The sequence below is a fragment of the Hyposmocoma kahamanoa genome, unplaced genomic scaffold, assembly GCF_003589595.1.
Source record: "Hyposmocoma kahamanoa isolate Upper Pololo Valley unplaced genomic scaffold, ASM358959v1 76, whole genome shotgun sequence".
NCBI lineage: Eukaryota > Metazoa > Arthropoda > Insecta > Lepidoptera > Cosmopterigidae > Hyposmocoma > Hyposmocoma kahamanoa.
In genome coordinates, this window is record NW_020653900.1 from 7,199,110 (window position 1) to 7,213,481 (window position 14,372).

Consider the following 14,372-nt stretch of genomic DNA (forward strand, 5'->3'; position numbering starts at 1 on the left):
CGCCAAGCAGCCCAGTAATGTGAGCATTACTGCTTCCGATTTTGAAGGGTAAAGGTGCTGGTGAAATTACAGGTACGTGGGCCTTGTTAACTTGTGTCTCAGAGTGACGGGCACAGTGGCAGTGACCCCTCTGATCTTTGTGATTGGCACTGAAGCTGTTATGAACACTCGAGGCGAGGCGCACGATTTCAAGCCACTTTTGTAGCATAAAAAAACATTGTAATCGGTGTTTAGAAATACTGTACTTTCCTTTCCGTGGCATTGAAAAGGAAAATGAACACGTCTGTGTCGTTACAAAGATATTTATTACCTTTGGGACACCAATGATCACTGTTTACCACTATACCACGGAGAAAAACAAAATCACGAACGAAATCGTGCCGGCAACATAATTGATCACGCCATATTTTTCTCTCTTGCTATTGGCGGCTGAAGAAATAATTGTTCTCTTTGTCGTCAGATGGCGCGACTATGCGCTGTATAACATAGTATAATAATAAAGGCAAGTAGGGCAACTCCCGCCTCCTCGACGTGTGAATGCCTACACTTTGCTCGGAGTATAGGTAGGGTTGTTACAATATTATCTTAATTGTATTATAATTGTAAACATAAATTGAAAAAAATTAGTTATAATATAGTGCATCACAGTATTATATTGCTATATTGAAATAACTTTGTTAAATGGAGTAGGTATAGTATGCGAAATATTATTTACACCGATTCGTCTTATCACTTCGTCTTTAGAGTACAATAGGACAAAAGAGTGAACCGTATCTGCAACGCACACGTGCCATCTGAGTTTAAATGCTTTTACGTATTGGCACTTATTTGTAACCTTGACAATCTTTATGCGTAAATAACTTGAATTAGTCAGTCAGTATTTTATGAAGTACCTACCTACTGAAAAACCGTAACTTAAACACACGACCAGTTGAGTAAAGAAATAATTGATAGCTACAATTCAGAAAAGGCATTTATTGCAGTCATGACTGGTACAATTGATCAAGATCGTTAAATCCGTGTAAAATAAGTACCAAACCCATCCGACCATTGCCCTACATCATTTATACCCTCCGACCTCCTTCTCCTTCCGAAGCCAAAGGGCAGAAAATTCACATGTATGGCGGCCATCTTGGAAAGTGGCTAAATCAAAATTTCGACCTTTTCGACGATTTTATTTGTTTGGCCCACATACACGGCCGGATGCCAAATTTCACCCGGATCGGACCACTTTTTTTTAATGGTTTTATTATCCTATTGTAAAAGAAAGGATAAACGGTTCCAAGATAATATTTTTTTTGTGAAGGACATTTTGCAGTTGACCGCTGATGACCTTGACTGCGCCAACGGATAAGAGGGCGAGATGAAGGCACTTCTCCGTCAGTGCAAATAATATTTCTTCAACTATACTTACGTATCAATTTTTATACCAGCATCGCGAGCTTTGAAATAGTAATGAAATACTGAACAGTTCTGAATTTGAGTCACTCTTGTTCAAACTAACACAATCACAACAATAAAAACGTCTACTATTTGATGTAAGTAATTTTTAAACACCGAGCGACCGCTTCAATTCTATAATTAATGGTGCCTGGGATGACCCGCGATTTGCAACGCAAGTGTACCACCGCGAGACTATGAGAATGTATGTGTCCGTACACGACATACGGCAGCTGTATACACATACAAGCCGCTCTACTACGTTTATATTGAGTTACCATGCTTGTCTTATTCAGGTTTCCAGTGTTATAACATACTAGTGCCCGCAACTTCGTCTGCTTAGAATAATTACTTTGAATAGCCTACTCTTACATAAGAAATCATTGGTTCTCCACATAAACTATCATCGTCTATTTCACCCACTTTAAGTTATATTTTTGTATCTAAAATGAATCCTATGTCCTTCTCCTAGGTCCCATCTATCTCTATACCAAAATTCATCAAATTTGGTTCCACGATTTAGGCGTGAAAACGTAACAGACATAGTTACTTTACTGCCACCATACGTATTTCTGCTGCCAAGCAGTAATGTATTACTTACCGTAAGTATTACTTACTGTGAGTATTACTTACCGTAAGTATTACTTACTGTGAGTATTACTTACTGTGTTTTGATTTGGGAGAGTAAGGCGCTGGTGAAATTACAGGCACATGGGACTTGTCAATTATGTATCATGGTGACGGACGCAGAAGCGGTGCCTTTCAGATCTTCGAGAATTAGGCTGCCTTCCCACCAGAGATGTGCGACGTAAAGAGGCGGTGTGCGAGGAAAACATCCACCAATAGGGTTACTTCATTTTCTTAGCCTCGCTTAGCACAGCTCCGGTGGAAAAGGGTTAGCTTAGCTAAGTATTTGTACTTACAAAATAGCGAGAAATGTGTGCGAGAGATGTGTGCGAGGAATGTGTGCGAGGGATGCGGGCGAGGAATGTGTGCAAAATGGTGTAGAAAACTAGAGCAACTGAAAGTATGACTCTAACTGACACTGACATATCGCCACCGCTCATCCCACCATACCGCACCCGGCCCGCGCATAGCTGAAAAGAGTTCGTAATGCTTTCTCGCACAGCTATGGTGGAAAACATCACACCGTTTCACAGCACCGTTACACATCCTCGCACCGCCTTGCCACCTCGCACATCTCTGGTGGACAGGCAGCCTTAAAGCTGTAAGTGGCACTGCAACTGTTAAGGACAGGTATGTCGCTTTCAAGAAGGAGCACTTGAATTTTTTGTCCCTTCACTTATTATCATAAACGAATACTTTCGAATTTATAATATTAGTTTTTCGTAATTTGTATTTATTAGGTTTCAATATTTTATTTGACTTTTCAATCGATTTTTTGATTATATACTTGTACAAACAATTAAATTGTCTTCTATTTGATGATGGCAGGTCCCTCGTCGCCTCTTCCACTATTAGTGTCCTCTTTTACTTTTTCATTCATGCAACTTTTTTATTGTCTGTATTATTGAATTCATCCAACTTGTCTCTCCACATTTTTCTTGCCTGTTCACAATGTTATCTACGGAGTTTAACACCAACCTGACAATACTTTAATGTCTCAAATTTAAGAAAACGACCAAAACGCTATTAAGAGAGCAAAAAGGTAATGAACTGCGTGAATTTTGAATAAAATATCTTTTACAACAAGGAAACGTTAAGAGCTGTGTAAACGAAAGATGCATCATCAACCCACTTACACGTCTCACTGCTGGGTACATGTCTTCTTTCAGGCGAGGGTTTAGGCCATAGTCAACCAAACTGGCCCAAACCGGGTTGGGGACATCACACGTTTTCCGACCGTTGTGAATCTTCTTTGACGTTGCAGGATTCCTCACGATATTTTCCTTTACCGAGAAGCTCATGGTAAATTTTAATATTACTTTAAGCAATCATTGCATAATTAAGGTTATTAAAGTCGAGTACCGTCTTTAGGCCACGAGGCTTTGCTGAGTGGCCTAAGTATTAGGTACGAGATTTTAAGACCTAATTATATAACAATTGCACATAATAACCTTTTCTGCGAGAAAAATCAAAATAATGAAACAAAATCAAACTCATTTTTTTTTTGAGGGCACAAAAAGCTTATATCACAGTGTAATAGAAACAATATTAAGTAATTGTAAGCAAAAACAATTCCCTACCGATAAAAATACAAAAGCAAAATACTGCATTGACAACACTAAACAACTAAATGGCATATAAATATAAATAAAAGCCAAACAACCGCAACTAAACAAAAACCACAGAGACAGAATAAAAGTATCGAAGCACAAACGAATTGAAATTCACGTTGTGGCGGGGCTACAACCGTTCGACCTTCAGGGTGTATTTGGCTTTATGTCGTATGTACTCCACTATCTTCTCATATTTTGTGGTGTAATGCAGTCGCGATAGGTACAGCAGTGTCGTCGGTATGGCCGGACGCAGCAGGAATTTATAGTAACTTTTCGATTTAACAAATTCATCAGTCAAAGAGTGTGCGATGGAATTGCAAAATGTGATTCCGCTTTTCCCTTTCTATCATCAGACGACGTGACTTAGGTTGGGGTTCCACTCTTATGTTGTGGATATTCCAAGGAAGGATTCGCAAAGGAGAAGGAAGCGTTACGCTTTCACATTTATTGGCTAATGGAGTGAAATTCCCTGCCTGCTTTTCAAGGCAAGACTGAATAGGCATTATTTAGATGTGCGTGCTCCATCGTCAACCTTATCGTTACTTTCCATCAAGTAAGATGGAGATCAAATGCTCATTTATTTTTCTATGAAAAGAAAACATATTCATACATTAATTTTCTATATTATGTATTCATCTTTGTACATAATCATAGTATTCATAATTCATTCCGAACATAAAGAAACTCCTTGGTACTAGACTTTTATTGGGCTTTAACAATTAAAATTGTGTATAATTTTCCGCTCAATTTACCATTGCGAAAAGTATAAGCTCTTGAAAAACTTTACTAAAAAAAGTTTTTCCAACTCAAGTATACAAGAACTCAGGTTCTTAGAAAAAAAAGTTATTTATTATTTATGAATGAAAAAGCGTACGTTAATACATTTTAGCATTCCGCAATGAGCCCAAGTTCATTAATTATTAAACTGTAATAGTTTTTATGAATATAAAAAATTAGTAGTAGAGCTCCTTGTAAAAAAAATAATCCAAGGAATGACTGCCACCTTATCTATTTCTGCTGCCAGGAGGTGCGTTTCGAAGGGTAACGGTGCTGGTCAAGGTACAGGTACATGGTACTTGTGAATTTATGTCTGAACATGACGGGCGCCGAAGTGGCAATGCCCCTCACGTCTATGCGATTTAAAGCTCTGATATGGATAGGCGTACCGCTCACCACCAGGCACAAGACTTGTTTGCCCTGACACTTGGTATCGTAAAAAAAAATAATCATGAATGTTATCTAACAATATTGTAGCACTGACACGCCCAGGTTTATAGCATATAGTTACGATAAGATAGCATTTAATAAACATGTAATTTAGTAGCACAAAATAGCTGTACAAAAATATCGAAAGTCACTTATTTAACAACCAACGACTCATTCATTTATACACACATCCTACTATAGACTCAAAGTTACGCGGAAGACGTTAAATTTAAAAGATACATTGAAAGGCTGAGGAAGGTCCAAGAAAAGATGTATATGTGCGTAAGATGATATGTATATGACGGAAGTGAACATCGAGGTGACAGGTGATAGACGTGAATGGAAGAATACGTACTACACCGACCTCAAAATTAGGGACCGGGGCAGGAAAATAACGTCGTATTAACCAACCTCTGCAATGCGTTATACAGGTTGTAGAAAATATTACAAATTATTTTTTCTCTACATTTTGTTTATGACATCAAGTGACTGGGCCAACAAATGTTGCAGCGCCACTCAGAGGTTTAAATCGCAAAGATCTGAGGGACACTTCCACTGTACTTACCATGCTGAGACAAAATTGACAAGTCTCATGTGCCTGTGGTTTCACCAGCACCTTTACCCTTCAAAACCAGAACGTAGTAATGCTCACATTACAGTTTGGTGGCAGAAATATATAAGAATTTTTTTAAAGCCTCGCACTAGGGAAACCCTATGTTGCGGGTGCCATGGACACACACATAGACAACCATAAATTACACCCAAACTCACGAGAGAAATAAATGTAGGCCATACAAATATTTCTCCCGGCCCGGGAATCGAACCTGTGACGGCCACAAACGCAGTTAAGGTGGTACGTACTTCGCTGGTTGAACATTTTCACAAGGAACTGTACTACGTTTTTATGTTTACTGTTCATCTCACGCACAAAACAAGCAAAATAGGCGCTTTGTCGTCAAGTTGCGGATTGCCAGCCCGTTGCACCAAGTACCAAGTAAGTACTGTTCATCTCTTCTTTAAACTTTCAAATTGAATACTTTGTATTTGAATTTTTAAGTAACGTAAGTATAATTGTGACAATATTATTATATTTTAAGTTATAATTACTGTTTTGTGTTTTGTTTTATTGAAGCAAGTTGCGACATGTCACATAACCTCTGCTATGAAATGTTGCGAAATTCACCAAAAGGGTATAAGGTCTGAAAAACAACTCAAACAGGAAGTCTTGCCTTTTTATCTACTTAATGTATGTATTAATGCTAAATGATTATGTCAATGTAAATAAGAAAATTTAATTTATTTTTAATGTTTCGTAAATTTACAAGAACTATTGTTCAAAGGTAGTACGGGTAATCAAGAAAATTCTAAGTAAATTTTCTAAATATGTTGAACTTTGTTTGTATTCATGAGCATAATAAGTGCAAATTATTACCGCACATTTAAATTACACCTTGTATAAAATACAGTTATTTTCTTTTTTTTGGTAATGTTACAAGAGAAAATATCTTTCCTTCTTTTGTTATACTTTTCCGCTGGTTTGGTCGATCATAATAGTCTATTTGCCAGATGGTAGATGTTACCACAGATCTCTTAAGGCGAGTCACAGGAGGAGAAGCGGAGAAAGCTGTTTTGCGAGACTATATAAATGCTAATGCTAAATGATTGAAGTATTTACTATCAAATAACGGTCTTACGATATATAATATACGATACACCTAAGAATATTATTCATAGAATATGCTAATTATTACACGATAGGATGTAAAGGGTTTTTCAACAAGAACTTTGTTTTGTAATTTAAAATAAAACAAAAAATTTAGATGTATTAAAAATTTGAATCAATTGCAACCTTAAAACTCTAATAGAGCAATTAAAATAGACCAATTTATCGAGTTCTTAGGTTTTCGCGATTGTTACACATAGGAAATGAAACTATTTTTCCGGATTTAAATCGCGTATATTTGTTTTTTCAAACAAACCGACTTTTCGGGTCCTTTACAGGTCCCATAGTCACGGTTGACGATCGGTCAACCATGACCATGGGACCTTTTATTTCCTATAGACCAATTTGTCAAAAAATGACTAAAAACTTTGATGAAAGAATCGATATCTGTAACTGTGGTCGTGGTGGACATTTATAAGATATCATTTTTCATTCATAATTGCCAAACCTTACTTTTTTAATACAATAAAAATTTAAATCATTGTCATCTAAATTTATTGTTTTATTTTGATTTACAAAACAAAGTTCTTGTTGAAAAACCCTATACATTACTCGATTATATAAAATCCCGCAAACAGGCAATGCTCTAAGAATCATTTTAGATCACTAAAATGAAGAATTCAAAAATAAAATGGCTAACTTTGCGCATAATTTTTAAATGAAGATGGAGAGCCTGCTAAATTTAGATTTTCAACTGAAGCCCAATAGTTATTAAATTCACATTTATCTCAAGACTTAAAAGTTGCCTAGCGGTGTAACGACACACCACGCCGCCTGTGGCCCCATCAGTCGCCACCAGGGGCTTGTTAATGTCGGATCTGTGTCCAATTCTCCGCCTGTTGTTATTGAATCATATCAATTTACACCGCGCGGATTATGGGACGTGCCGGCAGCACCCAAAACCTCACCACCTCAAATCTAGGCTTTCAAATAGCTTGCCTTAATATATTGCAGTAACGCACACACTTAACATAGCCCCGCCCTAGGGAAGCCCTGTGTCGCGGGTGTCATGGACACACACGTAGACAACCATATATTACACCCAAACTCACGAGAGAAACAAATGTAGGCCATACAAATATTTCTCCCGGCCCGGGAATCGAACCTGGGACCTCTAACCGTTCGGCCACTGAGACAGTAATATCTGCGCAGTACGGAGGTAATCCTAAAAAGGGAATGAGCAAATAGTTGTTAGTAGCATCTTAAAGCGTATACTGGTAATATCCCACTGTGTACTTCAGTAGAATGATGATAAAATCTCAATGGTTGTTTGTGTTGTTTAGAAGGAACAATTTGTAAGATAGGTTTTCTGCTACGTTTGGTGTTAAGTATTAAGTATAGTCGTTTCCAGGTCACTCAACTGTCGTTCCAGCTTTCTCAAACTCGTACCTTATAAGGGGTGATTATTCAGGAGATGGCAAAACTTTCTATTTATTTTAAATTTCTTATCGAGGGTGTTAATTTAGATGCATTACTTTAAGAATAGGTAAAAGCCTGTGTGTGAATATGAAGCAAATGTGATGTGAAGTCTGCCTGCAAAATTTGTATATACAATCCATTTTTTGCGGTTCAGTAACTTTGTGCCTTAAGATACGAGTTTGATACAGACGATATGTAGAATTACTGCTTTTGTATTCATTACCATAACGCACACACGCACACACACTCAACATAGCCCCGCACTAGGGAAACCCTGTGTCGCGGGTGCCATGGACACACACATAGACAACCACAAATTACACCCAAACTCACGAGAGAAATAAATGTAGGTCATACAAATATTTCGCCCGGCCCGGGAACCGAACCTGGGACCTCTGCGTGGCAGTCCGGCATGGTAACCGTTCGGCCACGGAGGCAGTTAACTTTGAATTGACAATTAAAGTGTCAGAGTTTAAGAGTTAACTAATTTCGACTGTCTACGTATATTATTACATCTATTTAACTGAAAGTGCTTTTGGGTCGTCACGTTTAATTTTCTCCAAATTTCTGTTTCCTTCAATTCTGTTTCGTGTTTTACTTTAAAGGTGTGGTAGCCAGGTGTTGTTATTATGGGATCCTTTTGGAGTTCTTCACGAGAGTACACCATCTCTTTCTGTCAATTCATTTTTGAGTGCATTAATGCTATTCTATTCTAATGCTAGGCTATTCACATCAACATTCATTGTATCTATATTATTACATATAATAATCGAAACACAGGAGCTGTAGGGCTCCTTGTGAAAGAGTTTTTACGATGAAGTACTGACAACTTACCTATTCCTGCCTTTCTGGTTTTGAAGGGTGCTTGTGAAATGACTGGCATATAGGACATGTCAACTTATGACAGTAGGACAGTATCCGTCCGATGTTCGCGTTTTAAAGCTCTGAGTGGCTCTTCAACCAGTATGGACAGGCGCGTCGCTTACCACCAGGCCCACGACTTGTTTGTCCCGTCACTTGGTATTATAATAATATCAGTACAGAGTATTAAAAAATCCGACCTCAAAAGTCATTAATTCATTCATTCATTAGTTTGCTACCCTTAGAAGCAGAATATTTTTTTAAATTGAAATGAGACCACTTCTCAGGTACCCTCTTACCAACAAAAAAACAATCATCAAAATCGGTTCACAAATGCCGCCGGAGTTATCGCGTAACATACGTACAAAAAAGTCGAATTGAGAACCTCCTCCTTTTTTTAAAGTCGGTTAAAAAAGTAACCATGCGGCTGGCTTTTTATCAATCTACCTACTTAATAAATAGTCACAAAATATATTTTACAGATCAAAGAAACAGTCACGCAATATCTTTAAACAGTTGCTCGAAGAAATCTCGTCTGTACAGTCACGCAACATCTTTTTCAAATTTGATCACGCAATAAATGTACTCATTGGCTCGAAGAACGAAATTGTTTCTACGTGAAGAAAACAATCATGATAACATGGTTTACGTAATAGAATTTTTACACGAAAGCTTTATGATGTTGTATTGTTATATATTTTTCATTTACCCTTGTATCTCGCTGTACCCTCACATTTTTTATGTGGAGAATCCATCCTACATTATTATATATATATATATACAGTTATGTGTAATATTACTTTTTTTAACTATATTAGTTTAACTTAATTTAATTTGAACATATTTGGCAGCCTTTGGGTTAGCGGTGGGACCAATTTGTGAAACGAACTTTTCTAAATTGCATCCGGTCTGAGTGGTTAATTTCATTGCTCTCTGGTGTTCGTAGTAACTGGAAATTCTCTGTATTAAGACAAGTTAATTGGTGTAATTTTGTGGTGCATAAAAAAGAAACTATTTATTTTCTTCATAGTTTTTATTTATTATATCAACCGACGGAATGAACAAGAACACGTCAGACTGTTCTAATGCTAATCAGAATTTTAGATCGCAAAGATGTGAGGGGCACTGCCACTGCATTCGTCACTTGACAAGGCCTATGTGCCTGTAATTTCATCAGTCTCTGACCCCTCAAAACTGGAAAGCAGCAATGCTCACATTACTGCTTCAGGGCAGAAATAAGAAAGTACTTTCAAAAAGGACCTTTACTGCTAACTGCTAAAAGAAAGTATTTTTACAAATATCCAAAACAAAGTCTTATTTTCAGATACAGGTATCTAATATCATTCACTGTTACCAATGACGCCTTCATCAAAAAATAACAGAAGAAAATAAAAACCATATTTTGTGAAAATTAAATTCTCAATTCTCCATCTCCAAACTTAACACTGTAATAACTTTATATCAGTCGAAATAAGAACGTCGCTACGATCGTCCTTTCCTCGTTCTACTCGACCAAAAATGCAATAATTATACTTTTGTTTGTTTTTTATATATTCACGTTGTATCTTTTCCTTGTTTCAGAGGGCAGAAGCAAGCATGAACCTGACATTAAATGATTCAGCAAAATGGCTAATCGAAGCATCAAAAGGCATACAGAACCCAAATGTACTTCTGGACAAATTCTCCCAAAACAGAAAAGTGGACGACCCAATAAGAGCTATACTCATGACGTTCTATGGTATCCTGGTAGTCATCGGTGCTGTGGGCAACGCTCTCGTTGTTATTTCTGTAAGTACCAGTTCTGTGAATATATTGATAAGGTTATTTTTATATTACTGTACAATTTTTATGTTACTATACAGTTGATGCGCTATGATACCTGACTATCTAACCGACCATTTGGTTCTGGATAGACAGGTGTAAAGAAAAGTAACAAAACTTAACCTTAACGTTCTCGCCGTAAAATTAATTTTGGTGTGATTTCCTTTTTGCATCATTACTCATTAATGAATAATATTTTAAGAAACTTCTAAAATTAATTGGATCTTTAACGTATAGTTACTTAAAAACAGAATACAAATTTCAATCATAAATGCATAGGAAGGCTCTCAGAACCAAAGGGTCGGCTTAGGGGTAAGTCCGGTCGTGTATGGAGTACTGTAGCTACCACCTATCGGATGGCTCTGCTGCATATCAACTGGCCACCTTGGATTAAATTGACAAGCGTATCAAGAGGCTTTTAAGTGACTCAGAATTGGTAGAGGCGAAGCTGCAAAGCCTTGAACGCCGTAAAGTTGCCTGCTTATTGGTATTCTACAGGATTATAACACGGAGAGTGTGCGAGCGAATTGCACGAATTAATTCCACCTTCCCCTTTCCATCATCGGGGGACCAGGCGTTGGCTGAGGTTCCACCCCTGTTTTGTGGATATTCCAAGAATTCGCAAAAAGCGCTTCGTTTCCACATTTATATGGCGAACGACTACGGAGTGGAATTCCCTGCCTGCAGATTTGTTCCCTGAACGTTACAACTCGGACCTTTTCATGGCGAGAGTAAATAGGCATTATTTAGATGTGCATGCTCCATCGTCGACTTCATCGCCACTTTCCATCAGGTGGGATGGAAGTCAAATGTGCACTTAGTTTATAATAAAATAAAATCTTAGGGCGTCCACTGTACGAGTACAACTGTTGAGTGTGTGCGTGTTCGTTACATACGTTAATAATATAACATCAGTCTCCCAGTAGTGTAGGCGAAAACAACGGATTTCCAATCACTGACCTTTATACCTATTGCTTCTTTCATTCCGTTAGACCTTAGTGGTGTAGAGACAGCTCAGTGGTAGAATGTCCACTTCGCAAAATGTCTTCAGATCGCGAAGCTTTCATTTCTCAGAATGTCTTTTTTGCAAAATGTCCCTTTCTCAAAATATTCCTTTTTTTTCAGTGTACATTCACTCTTAGTTTATTTATTACTAGCTGGTACCCGCGATTTCGTCTACGTAGAATAAATACTTCGAGTAGCCTACTCATCCCCTTTTTTACCTTGATCAAAAACGCTGAAACATAGTTTAAACGCTTATTATGAATTTTATGTTCTTTTTCTTGAGAAATGATTGGTTCTTCATACAAACTTTCATCTCCTATTTTACCCCTATTAAGATTTGTTTTTGTGATATAAAGTAGCCTATGTCCTTCTCCTAGTTCCATCTATTTCTATTCATCAAATTTGATTCATCGATTTAGGCGCGAAAACGTAACAGAGAGAGTTAAATACTTTCGCATTTATAATATTATTCTGGATTAAAAAATATGCTCAAAAAGAAAAACTTTAATGTAGGCTGCTAATGGTGTAACAATAATTATGCACAGTTTTGGTTCGGTGTTGGTTTGGTTTAGTCGGTCCACCGGTATTCAACATCTAGGCAACAAAATTGCTTTTTATATTATTCGCTTTTAGGAGTTAGGGCTCCACTGGTAGGTAGGTGTAATAGTTTTTAAAAATTCTCACCTGCAGTCTATACATAGGATCGAGATGTGACTTATAGGTTCTACTATAGGTACTAAATCCATAATAAATATTGTTGTTTCGCCTAAAGGAATTTTATTTTTAACAAAAGCTAATTTGGCCAGTATCGCGCGTAGCTTATCGCTCACATAATTAATATGCTCATTCCACTTAAATTTGTTATCAATTATCAACCTTAAGTACTTGAATTTATCGAATACTTGAACAGGTGTGCATGAGCAGTTGCGCAAATTAGCATGGAGACATGTATGATTGTGAGGAATCACATTATGGGGTTTTCTGTTCTAGCTGAAACTAATGTACATTAATATAGTCTTATGAGTATGAAGCACAATACTCTAACATCATGGTACCATTTCGATAGTAAAGTCCAATTGTAGATGTTTTCAAGCTTCGGCTAGGTCTTTATTATAGCTGCTAAAAGGCATGTATCATAGTATAATAAGAGCAAGTAGCTTCGTTCAGAGCGTAGGGTTGCTACATTATTATTTTAGTTGTACCTATTGGTTGTAAACATAATTTGAAAAAAAAAAAAGGTTTTCATTACAGTAGTTACATGCTGTATTGAAATAACCTTTGTTAATGCAATAGGTTCTTATACACGTATAATATTGCCATTTTTATATCAGGATTACGGATTAATATCATGATTATTGAGTACGATTATGAAATGCTAAATAATTCTGAGCACTCTTGTTCAAACTACCTATAAATACGTCTACTATTTGATGTAATTTTTTAAACACGGAGCGGCCGTTTGAGTAATTAAATTCCTTAATTATAGAAATATAGATAGAAATCATTTATTGCAATGCCGCATTATACACAAAAACTATAATTATAAATAAAACAAAAGAATAAAATAAATTACACAGAAAACAGCATAGCAGGCATTGAAACAAAACTACAAATTTTACTGTATAAATTAATACTACACTAACATGTATGCGGCTGTGGCGTATTCAAAAGGATCTCATTCAGCTAAAGCCACAGCCGAGAATGGGCTGTGACGTTGGTTTTCAATGGACCCTAGCGAATGAGTGACGGACATGTGCATCTCGAAATGAAATAAAATACTTCGTAAATACTTATGCCTTATGTGTAAGTGTCATTAATTAATGACGCTTGTGATAAACCATACTATGCAACACGAGTGCACCGTGAGAGTATGCGAATGTGTGCGTCTGTATACAGTGCACGGCAGGCGTGCACACACACAAGCCGCATTGCGACACTAGTTTGGAATTACCATACATGTCTTATTATACTGTGCATGTACCGTCAGCAAACTGGTGGACAGTTCGAGTTCTTAGGTTTTCGCGATTGTTACACACAGGAAATGAAACTATTTTTTCCGGATTTAAATCGCGTGTATTTGTTTTTTCAAACAAATCAACGATTCGGGCTCTTTACAGGTCCCATGGTCACGGTTCACTGTGCGTGATTACTTACGCGATTTAAATCCGGAAAAATAGTTTCATTTCCTTTGATAGACAGTTTCTCAACTAAGTTCATTAAATTCATTAAACCAGTCACTATGGAGTTCGGGTGCTAATGAAGAGTGAGCAAGACCAAAGAAAATGTACTTACAATTTATTAGAACTAATAAAGTTAAGATACGAATGAAATGCAGAGAAAACAATGACAATAACAAAAAGAAAAAGTCGTCAAAAAAATAAAATTTCTGTCTAAACTTAAACAGCTAAAAAGACGACAATAAGCAAAAATATTTGTAGTAACTGCTGCGATTGGCTACTATAATCTTGACATGAATTATTTATTCGGCTTTGCATACCGCATTCATTTAGCTTGTCATGTTCCAAAGTGGCAAATGTTTTACCATAATCAATAAATATTTCTTGAATTGATTATACTTGAAATTAATGGAAAAAGAAAATTTATTGCATCTATTTTCAATAATTGCCTATCGCACTTGAAAGTATTCATCTCAATAC

At 36.8% G+C, this 14,372-nt stretch overlaps 1 protein-coding gene across 3 annotated transcripts in view; it reads left to right on the top strand.

Annotated features, from left to right (window-relative positions):
• Positions 1–14,372, top strand: part of LOC113232419 (neuropeptide F receptor) — a 152,062-nt gene that overhangs the window by 109,830 nt on the left and 27,860 nt on the right. For 2 of the 3 annotated variants that reach the window (XM_026467132.1, XM_026467131.1), the window contains exon 2: positions 10,471–10,677. In XM_026467132.1, coding sequence (XP_026322917.1) covers positions 10,471–10,677 — 207 coding nt within the window. Of the gene's footprint in view, positions 1–539; positions 564–10,470; positions 10,678–14,372 lie in introns of those variants that run through there. The other variant, XM_026467133.1, reaches the window with a different exon arrangement.